General features: G+C 54.1%; 6 protein-coding genes across 6 annotated transcripts; 1 reads left to right on the forward strand and 5 right to left on the reverse strand.

The window, feature by feature from the left end:
- The first annotated feature begins 23 nt into the window (after positions 1-23).
- BJX67DRAFT_32571 (uncharacterized protein) lies at positions 24-4,016 on the forward strand. The gene is made up of 3 exons (XM_071027409.1): positions 24-232; positions 301-3,032; positions 3,084-4,016. Exons 1-3 carry the CDS (start codon positions 197-199, stop codon positions 3,799-3,801), a joined length of 3,486 nt encoding a protein of 1,161 aa, XP_070888088.1. The 5' UTR covers positions 24-196; the 3' UTR covers positions 3,802-4,016.
- Position 4,017: 1 nt separating this feature from the next.
- BJX67DRAFT_32547 (magnesium transporter CorA family protein) lies at positions 4,018-5,759 on the reverse strand. Its single transcript, XM_071027402.1, has 2 exons — positions 4,806-5,759; positions 4,018-4,756 (listed from the first exon to the last, which is right to left on the reverse strand). Exons 1-2 carry the CDS (start codon positions 5,366-5,368, stop codon positions 4,183-4,185), a joined length of 1,137 nt encoding a protein of 378 aa, XP_070888089.1. The 5' UTR covers positions 5,369-5,759; the 3' UTR covers positions 4,018-4,182.
- Positions 5,760-5,913: 154 nt separating this feature from the next.
- BJX67DRAFT_371069 (uncharacterized protein) lies at positions 5,914-8,248 on the reverse strand (the record flags this gene model as incomplete). Its single annotated transcript, XM_071031020.1, has 8 exons — positions 5,914-6,051; positions 6,125-7,085; positions 7,138-7,198; positions 7,250-7,279; positions 7,333-7,363; positions 7,404-7,560; positions 7,629-7,867; positions 7,964-8,248. 8 exons carry the CDS (start codon positions 8,246-8,248, stop codon positions 5,914-5,916), a joined length of 1,902 nt encoding a protein of 633 aa, XP_070888090.1.
- Positions 8,249-8,887: 639 nt separating this feature from the next.
- BJX67DRAFT_32592 (protein kinase family protein) lies at positions 8,888-12,481 on the reverse strand. Its single transcript, XM_071027413.1, has 5 exons — positions 10,625-12,481; positions 10,258-10,552; positions 9,995-10,194; positions 9,680-9,947; positions 8,888-9,601 (listed from the first exon to the last, which is right to left on the reverse strand). The coding sequence occupies exons 1-5, from the start codon at positions 12,295-12,297 to the stop codon at positions 9,146-9,148; spliced, it is 2,892 nt and encodes a 963-aa protein (XP_070888091.1). The 5' UTR covers positions 12,298-12,481; the 3' UTR covers positions 8,888-9,145.
- A 216-nt stretch (positions 12,482-12,697) lies between these two features.
- On the reverse strand, positions 12,698-15,394 carry BJX67DRAFT_371071 (glycosyl hydrolase family 76-domain-containing protein; the record flags this gene model as incomplete). The annotated part of the gene is made up of 5 exons (XM_071031021.1): positions 12,698-13,383; positions 13,434-13,721; positions 13,777-13,846; positions 14,165-14,674; positions 14,729-15,394. 5 exons carry the CDS (start codon positions 15,392-15,394, stop codon positions 12,698-12,700), a joined length of 2,220 nt encoding a protein of 739 aa, XP_070888092.1.
- Positions 15,395-15,769: 375 nt separating this feature from the next.
- BJX67DRAFT_32626 (uncharacterized protein) lies at positions 15,770-17,444 on the reverse strand. The gene is made up of 2 exons (XM_071027420.1): positions 16,984-17,444; positions 15,770-16,928 (listed from the first exon to the last, which is right to left on the reverse strand). The coding sequence occupies exons 1-2, from the start codon at positions 17,248-17,250 to the stop codon at positions 16,146-16,148; spliced, it is 1,050 nt and encodes a 349-aa protein (XP_070888093.1). The 5' UTR covers positions 17,251-17,444; the 3' UTR covers positions 15,770-16,145.
- Between the last annotated feature and the right edge of the window lie 111 nt (positions 17,445-17,555).

The raw sequence follows: 17,555 nt of genomic DNA on the forward strand, positions 1-17,555 counted from the left end.
AGGGCCCGCGCTTGGCTCTTGGTGGTGGTGCCGGCGTGGCCAATCTTAGGGCTCAGCTGGCGGACGGGCATCGCCAGCGAGGCTGTGCAGCCTTGGGAGCAAATGAGAAAGATGAATAAAACCTGACCTGGCGACCCAAACCGTGTGCGGTGGCTAGCGCCGTCGTATTGTCAATGGAAACGCTCCCTTTCTCACCATGGCGCCGGGATCCCCCCCAGCAATCACCTTCAATGTCGTGGTACCTTCCCACCGACATCTCCCTTCTGCCAGTTTCTCCTGGTGCTGATTCTGTCCGTGCAGGAAACTCCCCCAGACCCCGAAGCCGATGCGAATCCAGCGCTCCATCCGTCCTCTCGGGAGAGGTCCCTGAGCAACTTGACCGCGATCGAGCGCGACGATACTGGTCGGGATCGAGCGATGAGCGGGAGCACAATGGCCCCCAGTAGCTCAGGCCTGGAGGTGCCGAAAGAGAAGGAGAGGCCGTCGTCAAGCCCTGCGCCGAGTGTCTTCTCAGCAAACGAGCAGCAAGATGCTCTCCGACCAGATCCTGGCACCGAGGCCGATTTCCATGTCGAAAACAATCCTTTCGGGTATACGCCGGGACAACTGAATAAGCTTCTGAATCCGAAATCGCTGCCTGCCTTTGTCGCTCTGGGGGGGCTGCCGGGGTTAGTGAGCGGTCTCCATACGGATCTTCAGTCGGGTCTCAGCACGAGCGAAACCTCGATAGCAGATGGAGATGGGAAACAGGGTGCTTCGAGGACTCCGTCTGCGTCGGATGTCTTTGCAGACCGCATACGTGTATTCAAGCGCAACGTGCTCCCGGAGAAGAAGGCCACGCCGCTGTGGAAGCTCATGTGGCTCGCATATAATGATAAGGTCTTGATTCTGCTAACCGGTGCGGCCGCCATTTCTCTGGCGCTGGGATTATACGAAACCTTTGGAGTTGAGCATGAGCCTGGGTCTGGAATGCCTCTCGACTGGGTCGAGGGGTGTGCAATCTGCGTCGCGATCGTGATTGTCGTGCTGGTCGGGTCCCTGAACGACTACCAGAAGGAACGGGCTTTCGTCAGATTGAACAAGAAAAAGGAAGACCGCGAAGTGACGGTGGTTCGTTCTGGAAAGTCCGTTCGGATATCAGTCCACGATGTATTGGTCGGGGACATCCTGCACCTGGAGCCGGGAGATCTCGTCCCCGTGGACGGCATCTATATCGACGGACATAACGTAAAGTGCGATGAATCGTCTGCCACCGGTGAATCTGACCAGCTCAAGAAGACTGGCGCGGAGCAGGTCCTCCGCCTCCTTGAGCAGGGTCACACCAAGGCACAGGATATGGACCCGTTCATCATCTCTGGCAGCAAGGTCCTTGAAGGCGTGGGGACGTGTCTAGTGACATCGGTTGGTGTAAACTCCAGCTACGGGAAGATCCTCATGGCGATGCGACAGGACATGGAACCGACGCCGCTGCAGAAGAAGCTGGACCGACTCGCCAGCGCCATCGCCAAACTGGGCGCCAGCGCCGCCATCTTCCTCTTTCTCATCCTGCTCTTCCGCTTCTTGGGCGGGCTCTCGTCGAACCACCATACCGACACGGAGAAGGCGTCGCAAGTCACGGATATCCTCATCGTCGCGATCACCGTCATCGTCGTCGCTGTCCCCGAAGGTCTGCCGCTGGCGGTTACTCTGGCGCTGGCATTTGCCACTACGCGCATGGTCAAACTGAATAATCTCGTGCGAGTGTTGAAATCGTGCGAGACAATGGGTAATGCGACGACAGTGTGCTCCGACAAGACCGGCACCCTGACACAGAACAAGATGACAGTCGTAACCGGTACCTTTGGCGACGACGAGTTTGACGACAAGAACCAAAGCGAAAAGGAGCGACGCTCCGCTGCTTTCGCCAGTTCTCTGGCCGCAGAGCACAAGCGTATGATCATCGAGTCTGTCGCCGTCAACTCAACCGCGTTCGAGGGCGAAGAGAACGGCGTGCCTGGATTTGTCGGCTCCAAGACCGAGACTGCACTGCTTGGATTTGCCAGAGACGTGCTGGGGATGGGGTCTCTTGTAGAGGAACGCGCCAATGCGCCGGCTGTTCAGCTGATGCCCTTCGATTCTGGCCGCAAATGCATGGGGGCTGTCATTAAGCTACCCAGTGGTGCATACCGGTTCCTTGTAAAGGGAGCCTCGGAGATCCTGCTGGGATTCAGCTCCTCCGTTTGGAAGGCTTCTGGCCAGGTTGACTTGGGGTCGAACGAGCGCGAGAGGCTGGAGCAGGTGATTCTGGATTACGCAAAGCAGTCTCTTCGAACTATATCGCTGGTCTCTCGCGAATTTGCGGAATGGCCCCCGAAACACGCAATCAGCCCGGACGACGCATCCGAAGCCGATCTCAGCCTCCTCCTCAAGGACATGGTTTTCCTCGGTGTCGTGGGCATCCAGGATCCCATCCGGCCCGGCGTCCCCGAAGCCGTTGCCAAATGCCACCACGCTGGCGTGACGGTGCGCATGGTGACCGGAGACAACATGGTGACGGCCAAAGCCATTGCAACAGACTGCGGCATCTACACGGGAGGAATTGTCATGGAAGGCCCGCGTTTCCGGACCCTGTCGGATGCTGAATTCGACGACGTGTTGCCTCAGCTGCAGGTCCTGGCACGCTCCTCGCCGGAGGACAAGCGCATCCTCGTGACGAAGCTGAGGGAGATGGGCGAGATCGTGGCCGTGACGGGGGATGGCACGAACGACGGGCCTGCCCTCAAGGCTGCCAACATCGGGTTCTCCATGGGGATTGCCGGGACAGAAGTGGCGAAGGAGGCGTCTGCCATTGTCTTGATGGACGACAACTTCTCGAGTATCCTGACGGCCCTGATGTGGGGGCGAGCTGTGAACGATGCTGTTCGCAAGTTCCTCCAGTTCCAGATCACCGTCAACATCACCGCCGTCCTGTTGACCTTCATCTCGTCCGTGTCAGATTCGGAGATGCGGTCTGTCCTCACAGCCGTGCAGCTCCTCTGGATCAACCTTATCATGTATGTCGGCTGCCCCCATCTCTGTATGATATAGATACTAACCGTCTCCAGGGACTCCCTCGCAGCCCTAGCTCTGGCCACAGACCCCCCAACCGAGGAAATCCTCGACCGCAAACCCATCAAGGGCGGCGCCCCTCTCATCTCAACCACCATGTGGAAGATGATAATCGGCCAGTCCGTCTTCCAGCTCGTCGTCACCTTGATCCTGCACTTCGGCCCGCGCCACAACTTCCTCGACTACCCGGACCCCGAGCGCCGCTCGATCGTCTTCAACACCTTCGTCTGGATGCAGATCTTCAACGAGTTCAACAACCGCCGCCTCGACAACAAATTCAACGTCCTCACCGGCATCCACAGGAACTGGTTCTTCATCGGCATCAACATCATCATGGTCGGATGCCAGATCGTCATTTCCTTCTTCGGCGGCGCCGCCTTTAGCATCGTTCGCCTCCACGACGAGCAGTGGGCGATTGTTATCCTTGTCGCGGCCATTTCTCTCCCCTGGGCTGTCGTCGTTCGACTCTTCCCCGATCCGTGGTTCGCGACGATCGCGAAGCTCGTCGGCACGCCTGTCGTCCTCGTTTATCGGCCCTGCAGTCGTGCCTTGCATCGACTTGCCCGGAAGATTCGGAGTCTGCGACGGAAGGAATCCGAGGAGAGCGACACTCAAGACGAAGAGTTCCTCGATGACCGCGAGGGAGAGGCAGACGCTGCACGAAGGAACGGCTTCAACCCGGAAACCGAGAAGCCAAGCGACACGAACGTTTAATGTACGGGCGTACGATATGCATACACTATTACTCTTGTTTTATTCTGGGTGTCTCTGGTTAGGTTCGGTTCCAGGCGCGCGCACTTACTGCATTGTATATACCACGCCTCTTGGGTTGGGTAGAGTCGGTGTTGATATGTGCCATAAGTAAATAGCATAATAAAACATGTATATATGGGTTATTAAAGATTGTTCGTTTTTGTCTTCCTTTCATTTGGACCCCTGGATGCCCTAAGTTCACTATACGACCAAGAATATACAACGCAGGCCGACGAAGCCTCGATGACAAGTCATTAAAGTATAATTGTAGTTAAAAATGGACTCACGTAATGTCGCATTAAGCAGAGATATATATGACACAAGATATATTGTCTAATTCTATCAAAGCATCCGCATTCTCCGCGCAATCGTCAAAAAAAGCACAACTAGACCAAGCAGCACACCAAGGATACTAAACCAAGCCGTGAGACTGTTTGCGCCCTGCGCTGGGACGGTAACATTCATCCCGAAAAGGCCCGTGACAAACTGCAACGGGACAACAATCCCCGCTATAACGCTCAGCCGGCCGAGCGCTGTCATAATCTGGTTCCGCATTCGGGTCGAGTCGAACGAGAGCTGGCTGAGGTACTTCGCCTGCCCGCGGGAGAGCATCTGCTCGGCGGCGTCGAGGTTGGCGATCATCGTGAGAACATGGTCCTGGATGTCGCTGAGGTACAGCGTGACCTGGGACGAAGAGGCGCCGAAGACGTCGCAGTGACGGGCGAAGGAGCGGATGACGTCTGTTTTGTCGTTGAGAAGTTGGCGGATGTGCAGGACTTCCTTGCGGCATTTGTAGATCTGCTGCAGAGCCAGGCCGATGTCATCGGGGCGGGTGATGGAGACGCTGTCTTCCATAATTTCGACGCCGCTCTCGACTTGGCTGATGAAGGGTGCGAAGCCGTCGACAATATCATCACTGACGCATGTGAGTACGAAAGGTACGAAGATTGTGAGTGGGAACGTACATGAGTGCGTAGCAGATCCAGTCACTAGTTAGATACAGTTGGCTCTGGTGCTCCTTGATACGACTGCGGACGTGCGCGGCGTGCGGATTGCTGGCTAGTGAGAAGCTGAGCACACCGTCGCGGAAGACGACAGCGTAAACGTTCACCGGCGACGTCCGCACACCCTCCCGCGTCTCGATCTGGCGAACCGGCCGCAGAGACAAGAAGTAGTAAGGCCCGAAAAGCTCGATTTTCTCGCGCGTCTCCCGGGTCTTGATATCCTCCGTCGTCAGCGGGTGCAGGTTGAAGATGCGCGACAGCGTCTCGATATCGTCCTCCGAGGGTGCCGTTATATCCAACCACCACAGCCCGTTATAAGTCCCGTCCTCGAGAAGCGGGCCCAGCGGCTCGTAGAGTGCTTTCAATTCCTTAATGCTCGACGCACGCAGGCTGGAATCCAGCTGGGACGAGATAAAAGCCACCTGTGTTGGTTCTGAGAGTTCACATTCTTTTTCGTCCATGCTAAATCGACACTCTTTCGCAGTACTGGGGGTCACCCTCCAGGGGAACGTGAAGGGACTCATCCACGGGTTCGATCAGGGAGTTGCGAGGCGAGGGTGTCGGTTGCCCGTGGGATTGGGACTAGCAGATGGGAACCCGTGGCTCCAATGACGGCGACATCAATGGGGAAGCGGAAGGACGGCCGCATAGTATACTGGGCGACGAGGGTTGCTTGAAGGAAAGCGTGCTGCTGGGTCCAGGGAGTGTGGGAAAAGATCAAAGAAAAAAAGGCAGCCTGAAAGATGCGGCTGCCAAGTCCGCAGAACTCAGTTGCGTGGTCAGGTGATGCGTGTGCGTGCCCAGTTCCTGAGGCAATCACAGCCGGCCAATCAGATCACCTCGTGCGGCTCGGCACAAATCTCGGAGTTACCATCATCTGAGATGGGGGATGGATGGTTCCCCTTAGATTTATCCCATGAAGCTTGTCTATGCCAGGCTAACGGATGTTACAGCCGCAGTAATTTTCCTGCGTCCATGGCTCGGATAAACTGGCTCTGGCACTTTTCAACGGGATGGTATCGGAATCCATTCGTCAAGGGTATTAATTCACAACTGTCTATCCAAGAAATCATGCCGCCGCCAGACGAATGTCATGCAGATTTCGTAGCTTCCTCGCCACTTTGTCCGGATTCGAGAGATCAACGATGTGCCACCTGGCCCCTCTGATGAGCTTTAGAATTATCCATAACGCCAAGAAGACAAGAATCTGTACGCAACGGTGTGTGTGTGTCAGCCGCTTTGAAGTTATCAGGCACAAATACGAGGATCGGGTGGCATACGAAGAGATACGCTGAGAGGAAGGGGAGTTTATGGAAGCCCTTCCACAGGAACGCGCCATTGGCCACGATCAAAATGAAAAGACAGCCGGCGAGAGCGATGTAGGCGAGAACTGGCTGTCCGTGGCTGCGATACGGGTAACCATCATCGAAGTTATTCCCCCAGCGTGAAACTTGCCTTATCCTGAGGCGCTCCAGATCCTCCTTGTGGCGCCTGATGCAATGATAGTAGCGGATAAATGCGACAACTTCACAGGCCCACACAATGATTACAGCAACACTGCTCATCTGGGAAAGGATTTCGATGAACATGCCCACTGAAGTTTCTGTACCGGTGCCATCGCGTAGCTGGAGGTAGGGTACCCAAATGAAGGCCAGCGCCGAGAAGATCATGGCTCGGATAGGTACTCCGTGACGGTTCGTTCTCCCAAACCAGGCGAGAAGGCGCAAGTGCCAGGGTTGTCCCCTACCCCCGTCTAGCCGACTAGTGAGACCGAAGAGGCTCCTCGATGCGACATAAAGATTCGTGCCGGCACAGGACGAACAGGTGAATACAAGAAAAACGTTGAAAATATCACCAAGGTGCGGAATATCGGATTCAATGGCGATTGCTACCATTGCAGACGTGGTATTCGCCGGCGTTCTAGCAAGATATAAACTGCACCCTGAATCTGGCGTGCCATTAATCCAGCTGAGCCGGGGGAGCAGGCAATGATTCCATGGCATGTCGAGCGATACAAGAAGGCCAGTGATTGAATATGCAAGCGTTGCGAGGAGGGTTATATACTTGGCTGAGAACTTGACTGTGCTTCCCACAAGTGTACCACTTGAATCTTCTGCGGTATTCGACGCGCTTTCGTCGCTAAGTTCGCGAGCCCCTTTCGTGGTGGAGGCGGACTCAAGAGCAGAGGCTGCCACAATCTCGACTCCCATGTAGGCGTATGTGGCTACAGAGAGGCACATGCTGCACTGTTTAGTTCACAGAAAATGGGGATAATATAGTTGAATGAACTCACAGAAAGGCGATACCCCAGGTGTCGGCGGCATCGGAGTCGAACATGGTTGGGGAGGACCAGTCTGTCGAGGTTGAGCTTTCCAGGATAGCCTCTCAGTCTTGAAATTACCTACATTCAGTTCCCATGTAGTCTTTGCGTCCAGCTAATACGGGTTATTATCACGGGACACTTAGAAAGACCGTTGGGGGTACTCACCTCCCACGTTGATTGCGACGAGGACAGTCGGCTCTCAAACGTCGTATTGGTGTTAATGAACTCTTAAATACCTCGACCCGAAGCGCATTGATAGCGATCAGTATAGCGGGGATCAATAGATATATGATTCCACCGTCAATTGCTTTATTGCCAGCGGCACCCGTCCAAAAGTCGGCTTCTGCGGCGAGCGTGGCCAAGAGCGCGCCAAAACCAACAGAATAGGAGAACCTGCATGTTGGTGAGCGATCGTCGAACCAAGATAGGTGTGTCATAATCTTGGGGGGACGAGAACATACCAATAAGCAATGCCAACAGCAATTCCCAGTTCCGCATCGACAAATTCGGCCACGTACAAAGACAGCGCGCCCGGTATTGGCCAAATACACAGCATTTCAGTGATACATTGCATGACTGCCCAGCACAGGAGGCCAACAAAGAGAAATGCCAGAACTGCTGCCAGGGGTCCAGCAAGCTCGAGAATCTGTCCACCACGCCAGTAGAGACCAATTCCAAGTGTACCGTTTACTGTGATCATCTGCGGCCGGTTAGTTACATGACCAGCAAAGCATGTTACCAACAAAATTGAGGAAATATGGCTAGCATAAACATGTGGATTGAATTCGGGCCGTACAAAGAGATGGATCCCCCGGAGCTTCCTCCTCACCCTCCTGTTCGGGCTCGGCGTTACAATAATGGTTGTAAGTTTTGGGGGAATAAGTTCATCTTCGCCTTCATGATTGACTTCGGTTGATTGACTCAAAGGCGTTCGAGGGAGCGAACCTCCTACCCTGTCAGGGCTCGGAAGCGGTATCGACGATTCGAGTTGTCGCTCATTGTGAGATTCAGATCTGGCTCGCGCCGGAACCACCTGGAGCCATTCAGGGGCCCAGTCGAACAGTTCCTGCGGGTCCGACATGTCTCTGTTGTCAATCCTGTTTGTTACATTGGCGATGGCGGGTGGTCGCAGCAGGCAAAAAGAATTTATGCGAACCAGGTGCCAAACAGCGCCAGCGACTCTTGATTTCCCCAGGAAACACACCTGGCTTTTCTTTTGCCCATTTGCTGGTCCGCCACCGAAACATGCCCAGTCGCTCAACAGGAGCGTGAATCCTTCAGCCGCGCCGTGGCAGTGTATCTTGCCCGACTGGGCAGAGATTGACGCCTGGGCCATCCAGTCACATTGTTCTTAGCTCCAGCCTCGATCGATGGTGGTCATCCTCTTTGCCTTTTCTGTGATTTGGTTGACTTCCCTGGGTACGACGCCTGTCAGCACACGAGAAGAGGCTCTTCGTTGAAGAAGACCCCGCTTCATGGTCCAAGCTGTCCGTGGAGCGGTCTCCGCCGCGGTGAAATCCCTGGGGAGTGTGCGCACATACCCCATGCCAAATCTGAAAGAAGCCAGGTGCTTGAACCATTTTTTTTTTTTTGGAAGAAAAATGGTGGAATAAAATGTCACGAATCGGTTCCTGAGGAAAAGCATCTGCGGCTACTCCTGCAGACTCTCTTCCTCGACGTCACTGATGGATGATAATTTTAGTATCTGAGTCCGTACATCCCTGCCGGGTCGCCTCCACTCGCTCCGGGATCGTCACGGAGGGGAGGTCCAAGGAGGCCCCCACGCCCGCGAAAAAAACGTGAACCTGATGGCCTGTACCAGAGCAGTGAGATGAGACTAGCAAGGCCGAAACGGGTCTCTGGCCAAAATTGCCCAGGTGGGAATTTGCCCTTGGTTCACTTGAAGAATCGAAGCTTGATCACCCACTCTGGGCTCTCGAGTATCTGACAACCTCAGAAACATGTTATTCGGCCGCATTTACTCCCACAGTGTCATCATTCTTGCACCATCTACTCCGACTCGGTAGACCGACCGTCGGTCTCTCCCTACTAGGGCAGCAATCAGGACACTTGACTCCCCATCTACTTCGCAGAGTCTCTCGGTGAACCGATCATCCTCAGTAAGATCCGGGAGGTATGCCAGCTCGCGAATGGAGAGTTCATCGCTCCTGTGTTGGGGCACTTTCATCTCCAATAACATCATCCGATGGTTTGCGGATTTCCGAGCCATCGCAAACATCCTATCATCCTTTTCGCCCACCATCAGCTTTATGAGCCTGTAGTTCTTTATATCCTTCCGAACTGGAGCTGTATCGGCTTCCGCCGCCATGTTGTGTATATACAGCTGCCTTTCTTGTGTGACGACGGCACACGTAGCTAGTTCGTGGTGGAAAGGAGCAAAGGTGGTAAGGAGACGCGTAGCGCTGTCAAGGCCCTTGGTTCATTCCATTAGATGCTTATCTGCGAGGACATTCGAGGGATAGGGCACGAGGAGGCCTGAGAGGTGACTTACTCGGGACTCAATATATACTACGTGCTGTTCTCGGCTCCTGAGGTTAATGTGCACAACGGGGATCTTGTGCTTCGTGGTCTGGGTGGTAAGCTCTGGCTGGGCTAGAAAGAAGATATCGACCGCAGTGCTGAAGGATAGCTTTGTCACGTCCTCTGCGGGCCATGAGAGGGCATACTTCCTCCAGCAGTTTGCAATGGATGTGGTCGGGGAGGTAGTATGAGGCGTGTCAGAAAGACCGACGGGAAGTGATCTCTCTCTAGTAAGCCACCTATGTTAATCAGGAAATGCAGAGCGTAATGGGAGGGGTGGGCTCACATCCTTGACTCCGGCCGGATCAGCTCTTCAATGGGGGCGACAAAAAGTGAACCCGATTTTCGTGGGTCTTCACTCGCTCTCAGTACACACGCTAGAGTGCGACTATCTGTCGAGATTGCAAACTTGCTAATTGCCGGCCGCGGGAGCGCAACCACATATCGGTGGTCCAGATTACCTTGGTCGATGTTGAAAATATAGCACTTCGGTCGACAACCAAAGTCAGATACGTAGGACTAGAATGGAGAGATTGAAAATGCGCTTACGTGGAAAGAAGACTGGGTGGTAGAGGCAACCAGATATTGTCGGGTCAAGCGGATGCTTCTCCAGTAAAAAGTACCTCCTCCCTCTTCCCTCGTATATTCTGCCGCGGATTCTATCACGCTTCCAGCGGCGGGCAGCTGTGAATCTGCGGAATACAGAAAGATCTTGTCGTCCGTCCAGTAGGCGATACGCGAGCAGTCTGGAGAGATTTGACAGCCTTTCGCAGACTCGACATCCGAAAGATACCAGGAGTCGACATTTCTATCGTCGCTGCTGTTACCTCTGACCGATATTATCCTACTACAATCAGCCCGTTTCACTCACGAGGATCCACTTGGTAGGGTATTGGGGATCGAGATATATTCTTACCTATTCAGGCCGTCTTGGAGGATGCGGTCATGAAAAAAACCAGGGGCAGGGGGAGGGGGAGGAGAAGGACCCTCTGTGATCTTCTGATAACTCTTGAATGTGCTTTCAAGCATGACCTTGACTTGTTTCGCACCACTTCGCTGAGATTGGTCCACTTGGAGGACATAATCCTCAATGTATTTCAAGGCGAAACTCACGATTTCCCCTTCGCGAAGGCTCCTCTGACTCGCGTCTTGAATAAGCTGTTTGTGTGTCTTCTTGAGCACCGGATTGACCCTAGCGGGCCTAAAATGCCGGCTTGGAACAAAAAACGTATCGCAGCCAACTGCATCGTAGTGGCTTGCCCGCTCTGTGGCGTATTGCATGACTCCCTCGGCCCCGGCCTCCATGTAAGAGAAGAGGACGCTTAGAACGCATCCCAGTGACCAAACGTCGCTGCTAGCCCTCATCCTACGGCCCGAGGAGGTAGACTCCGGTGCTAGGTATGTTCCGTCCCCTCGCTCGTTGCGGGTAGCTGATGCGGACGGGTCATGCGGCTTTGAGCGCCGCACGAACCAGCTGTCGAAGTCTTTTTCCCTATCTACACCCTCCCCCGACCGTTTAAACTTGATTCGCGACATGCCAAAGTCGCTTAGTTTCCAAATATTGCGGACCTGGCCGTCTTGTCTATCCTCCTCGCTGAAGATCAAGATATTACTAGGCTTGAGGTCCATATGATAGCAGACTAGCTCGTCCATTTCGGACGTCTTCATTTCGTTATGAAGGAAGTCGAGGCCCCCAGCCAGACCCATTGCGCAGCGAATTAGGTCTTTTCGTTCGTCGAGGCTGTTGGGGCGCGCTTGGTGGTGTTCCATCATGTAGGCTCGCAGGTCGCAGATCGCGAGAGGCATAAACAGGCTGTACACTGTCGTGCCAAACGCGAGGCTGCCTAGGTTTTTCAAGATATTCGGACACTCCCAAGCGGAACTGGCAATAATCCTTTCCATGATCTCTCGCTCCCCTGCCGCATTGAATTGTCTGGTTAACTCGTAGTCCTTGCGGGCGAACTCCCGCGGTTCTAGAATCGCAGTCTTGTCTTTCGAATTGTAGAAGTGGCCGGCGGCAATCTTCACTTTGTAAACATGGCCAAAGCTCCCTTTTCCCATCATTTGCTCTTCCAGGTAAGGCAGACGTTGATAGTCGGGGTCGTCGATTCTGACTTCTTCCTTTTCACGGATGACCACGGGACAGAAGTAGGCTTGCTTTCCCAGGAATTGGTCTGCAGCGGTCTCATTTCGATCGAATATCACGCTGTGGTCTTCGCGTCTGATGGGTAGAGAGCAGATACTGCTCCGTCCAGTTACTGGTATTGGCCATGTATCGTTGGCAACGAGCTTCACGACGGCGGCCCGCACCGCGGTAACAGAGCATCCCGCGAGGATTGAAACGGCGATAAATCTATGGAATGCTCTTTCATTTACCCGTGTCACAAATTTGTCCGCAAAAAGGTTGAGTGCTGGGTGTCCGGGTTCGAAAAGACTTCGAAAGAAGCGTCGGAGTTTGTCTGGGTGCAACACCTGCTCAGCGGTGCCGACGGGAGCAAAACGAAGACTCTCCCGGTCTTTCCTCTCTAGCTTTGAGGAGATCTCTTGGTAGATCTCATTATGCAGACTCTCGTATCTATTCGATGCCATCGTCGCGTTTGTGCAAGAAAGTGGTCGCTGGCATGGGGAATGATGGGCGAGGCTAAGGCTCGAGACATGTTGGTCACATGTTGATTCATGGTCGGGATTTAGCGTGTTTCGCTGTCGAATCGTTCAGCCTCACACCCTTGTCCTCACGAGCGTGCTGTGCGTGATCTCTCTGTTTCTTTTTTCTCAGCAGGTGTTCGTTGTGGCGGGGGGAGGGAGGAGGGGCAGCTTGCAGGGTGGTGGGTGGAGATTTCGGCCTCAAAAATAAGGCGTCACTATTGCAGCGCCTTGGTGCCTCGACGCCCCAGGCCTTTGACAGTTGTGTTGATCGACTCGTATCAACAACTTCATGGGCTATCGACATGCACCCTCGCATTGAAAGCTATCAATTTACAGGCTTTATTTACTGATTGAAAGACACAACTATACGGCCCGCGACCTGTCCCCTGCGCAATTTGTCCACAGCTTCTGGCAGTCGGTCGATTGGGTACACCTCACATATCTGCTTCAGCTTTCCCCTCCGCGCGAAATCCAGCGCCTTTCCGGTATCATGGCGGCTACCCACTAAGGTCCCTTGTAACCTCATGCCCTTCATCAATAACAGGTTGGGATCAACTGGAATCGTCATTGTCCCAGCTGGCGCGATTCCAATGCACATCACCGCGCCGCCGACCCGTTGGCCAAGGTAGGCCAGAGCAGTCGGGTAAGCAGCCTGAGCAGTCACAAACACGCCGTGCGCCCCCACCCCATCTGCTATCTTGATCGCAGCCGCAGCAGGGTCGGCTTCCTCCTTGAAATCGATAAATGCTTCGGCACCCATTTTCATCGCCAGCGCACGTTTGTCTTCGCCAGTGTCAACAACAATGGGGCGCATTCCCATGGCGTGGGCGAGCTGGACTCCTTGTATGCCCACACCACCGCCGCCACCCGGGAATACGGCCCAATCGCCTGGTTGGAGGCGGGATTCAACGATTGACCGATATATGGTAGAGGCGCTGCACATGACAGGGGCCGCGATCTCGTCTGGAATTCCGTCTGGGATTGGCGTTGCGTACCGTGCTGGAGAGACGATATATTGTTGGTAGGTCCCTGGCTGTCTTAGCGAGATACTCATGCGGCAAAAGATGGGAATGGATTACCTGGCACCATGAGACCCGTGTGGATGACGTTCGCACAGTGCGTCTCCTTGTCGCTCCAACAAGACGGGCATGCTCCGCAGGTATCCATCATCGGCTTGATGCCTGCGCGGTCACCCAACTTGAAGTTCTTTACGTGCTCGCCAACCTTAACTACGACTCCTGCGCCTTCGTGGCCCGGTGATCGCACTCCGAATGTGGTCATGGAGATGCTGATGTCATCGAGCATGTAATGAACGTCGGACTGGCAAAGTCCCGTGACGTTGAGTTTGATGAGAATGTCATTCGGTCCTGGTCTTCAGTCAGACGGCGAATCTTCAAGAGCACGAGAGAGAGAGCCTTCTACCCGGCTCAGGGACCGGAACCATCTCCACCTTCACCTTAAAATCCGGTCCAGGATTCTCGACCACTCCAGCCTTGCAGTGGGTGGGTATATCGAACGACGGAGTTACAGAGCCCATACTGGCGATATTCACAAACCTCAAGAATGATAAGCCGTGGAAGAAGCTACTCTGTTGAAAAGAGTCGTGACCCGCCTCTATATAGTCGGTTCTGGGCTACACCCGAGGTTCCCCTCCTTCCCCTCCCAGTGTGCCTTTCTTGTTGGGGAATCGGGCGTCCAATTGGAGAGAAAACGTCTTTACCACTAATATTTACTCGAATCATGTACGGGGGTCATAGATCATCCAGCCCAATGAGGCAATTAATACCACGGAGAAGAAGACCGTGAGAACCCCCGCGCCCAAACAGTCCGCAGTGGTTATTGACCTGGTGGTGATCTTATCTGGTGGAGGTCGGGGGGTCTCCGAACCTCCTCCTGGGTTGCCTGTATTGATCCCTCCATGCCCTTGCGAAACCGGCGGATCAACTTTCTCAATAAGGGTTGACTGTATTACCTCAAGTGCCGCCATCTGTAGTCCAACGTCGTTCAGCCTTCCGTCATACCCTTGTTCTGTCCATTTCAACCCACAGATGGCATCATGGCCAATGCACGACTTTGCCGCCGCACTTGCTGACGCGCGCAGTTTCGGCATGATCATATCGTACGTGAATGGGGCTATCTGGGTGGAAGCGGCCATCCAGCGCGCGAGGAAGCCCTTGAACGCACGTTGATCGATCTCGCAGGTATTCACGGGCTCGCAAGCTCTCTCGTACATGACATCCTTCGGTTCGTCCGCGAAGAAAATATTGGTGGCTTTGATGATGCCTTCTGTCCGTTCTTTCCATACTGGGTCCCCGTCAGTCTGTCACGGTCAGCTTCCGAACATACCAAGTCGTGGGACTCCGCCGCAACATACGAGATTATACATGGCGGCAGCCCCCAACAGATACACGCCTGCATTGTATGTCCACTGGACCCGCTCGAGATTTGCGCAATGGTCGTTCACATTTGCACCGTCATAGAAGAGATAGTCTTCGGTCATGAATCCGACTTGCCGTGTCCAGTCCCAGACCTTCGTCGCCCAATCCGCATACGTCTGGTTCCCAGTGTATCTGGCGAGCCTCGCCGCTAAATTGAAGAAGCCCCCATTTGAGATCGTATTCTTGTAAGTGTAACCAGAGTTCCAGGTGAATATCTGCCACCGCAACCCCCCGTTGCAGGTCGAAGTATCCCATCGCCCCGCCTGCGTGTTGAAGGCGGCTTGTACCATCGCAAGCCAGTCCGGGCCTCCCGACGGTGGGCTGGGAAAGTTCCTCTCCGCCGCGGTCATGGCTGCAAATGCCCAGAACGCCTGGTCATCGTTCCCTTCGGTCCGCGTCTGGTTGGCTGGCATGAATGTACCCGACTTTCCGGCTTGCCATACAAGTGCTTGTGCGGTGATGTCGTTCCACTGATCGTCCCCCGTATAGAACCAGTAGTCGACCAACGCGCTGAACATCGCCCCTGCTTCCCACCAGTAGTATGGGTCCGGGAGGTTACCGGGGGTATCGCCCGGCTCGTTGCCGGTGTAGTGGCTGAGCATGTTTTTGGCGATGTCGTGGCAAGCTTTCTTCACCGAATCTGCGCCCGTCAGCTGTTGGTCAGCTCATTGATGCGCGGGAACGATTACCGGCATGGTCCAGGCTTAATTCGATCGCCTGGATGCGCACCAGGAAGGTGAGGAATAGATGCCATAATGCCTTCATCTTTGATGTGTGCTGAGTGACCGCATGAGCGCAAATTTCGCAAAAAAGTGATGAATCAAGGGACATTGGATTTGTTATATGATTCCGATGTTGATGTCAGTCCCGCATTCCAACAGATGGAATGCTGTATCAGAACACCCTATTTCTAAGGTTCATCACGGAAAGCTACGTATGAACGGACAAAGACAAGCTCTACCATAGTAGTAGTTGTTGGCTCTCGAAATTAAACACATTTCCTGCAGTTAAACGATTGCATAACCTTCTGATGAGGCTTTCGGGACTGACTTCCTGCCGCTGGATAGCCGGACTGAGCTTCACATTCCAGCAGTTGAGAAACTTAGTTGCGATGAAAATTCCTTCATCGATCGGAATTTGCTCTTCGCACGATCCGGTCCAGATCTCTGAGCCCGGTCTGGCTTGCCACCGTCTCCATGCAAGGAAAGGTGTAGGAGAGAATGATGACCTGGATGGGAATTCCAACCTTGTTTGTGCGAAAGCAGCTTACCAAACAGCCAAGCACTGCATTTGTACTGCACTCTGGTTGAGATTATTAGGATCTTCGAAAGTATTTGTTTACGGTCCTTCATATCAGCCCAGCCCCTCTAAGTCTGCATGAGGTACAAGTGCTCGGATGGCGCTGTTGTCGGCGTGGTACCGCAGCAAGTAGGTGCAAATCGCCACAAGTTCATATCGAGCGCGAATCTCAATCCACCATTTACTTTCGCAAGCTCTCGTATACCATAGAGCCAATAAAAGAAGAGCTACCGGGTCTTTGTTCTTGAGAAAGGTTGCAAACCGGCCATGCATGTGGGCTGTAACCATCATGATGGCGTCTGCCGTGGCCTTACCCTTTGGGAGATGTAAAAGTCGAGAGATGTGGTGCGCGACGGTAAAGTATGGGTTGGTCTCTTGTGTCGATGACTCGGTCAACCCACAGAGGTGTGCTAGTTCAACCGATACACCGGCACACCCTTTCCTGGGCAAGTGTTGATGTACGCGAACCGGGTCGTCATAGATCGTTCGGAACGCGCTCTCCGGTCGGAGGGGATTCACAAGGTGCCAGAGGGTCATCTTGCCAACCCCGAGACGCAGCCACTCTAGGTCAGAGGAATCGGGTGGTCCCAGTGGCCATGTCTGTACAGGAGAGCAGGTATTGATCGACGTGAAAGTCAAGATGGAGAGGGTACCAGCCGTTGCCCACAGGGGGTCCTTGTGTTCTTCCGCAATAGAGTCATTCAGCCACCTGTTGAATAGGGTAGTACAACGAGAGAAATGATAGGTCTCTCGCAAAGTGCGACGGTGAGGCGTAGCGTGGAGACAACGGTCATGGGCAGCGGCGACGGCTAATGTACCGTGCATGAGGAATGGTGCCTATCGGAATGGATGAGCGACGGAGAGGAGACACCGACGATAGCTGCCAACATACAGCGAAACAGGCCACCAACATGTTTTCCCAGATTTTTACCATGCCAGGCTCACCAAGAGTGTACAAAGTCCGATATCGAAACCGATCGAAGAGCGCTTGGTCTTGCGAGTCGAGCCTTAACGCGTCACCATACCATACGGCGTTGCTAACGGGCAGCTGCACTGGCGGCACCCCTGCTTCCTGCCTCGCTTGATCCTCGTTGAGGGGCTGGAGGTCAGGGACACCAAATGCAAAATTACAGCGAACTCCATACATGCGACATCTCATGCAATGTGGTCTTGTTTCGTCGCACTTTGCGAACCCTTAGCCCGGTCGTCTGCAACGAAGTGAATGAAGTGGACTCGCCTTCAATCTCCTCAGCTTACAGTTCCGACAACCGTGACGCGATCTCCGTCCACGGGCCCCGGCTTTCTTTTCCATCTGTCGCGTATCTGAGCGTGTAATTGGGGCAAAGGAGCCCGTCTACCGGTTCGATCGCAGTGGAAAGCGATTTGAAAGCCAACCAGCCCGATTATAAACGTTGGAAGCCACTCGGCGGTTGCATCTCTTAACTCCGCCGGGTTATCTCCGCC

Source organism: Aspergillus lucknowensis (genome assembly GCF_044049455.1).
Source record: "Aspergillus lucknowensis strain CBS 449.75 chromosome Unknown BJX67scaffold_11, whole genome shotgun sequence".
Taxonomy (NCBI): Eukaryota; Fungi; Ascomycota; class Eurotiomycetes; order Eurotiales; family Aspergillaceae; genus Aspergillus; species Aspergillus lucknowensis.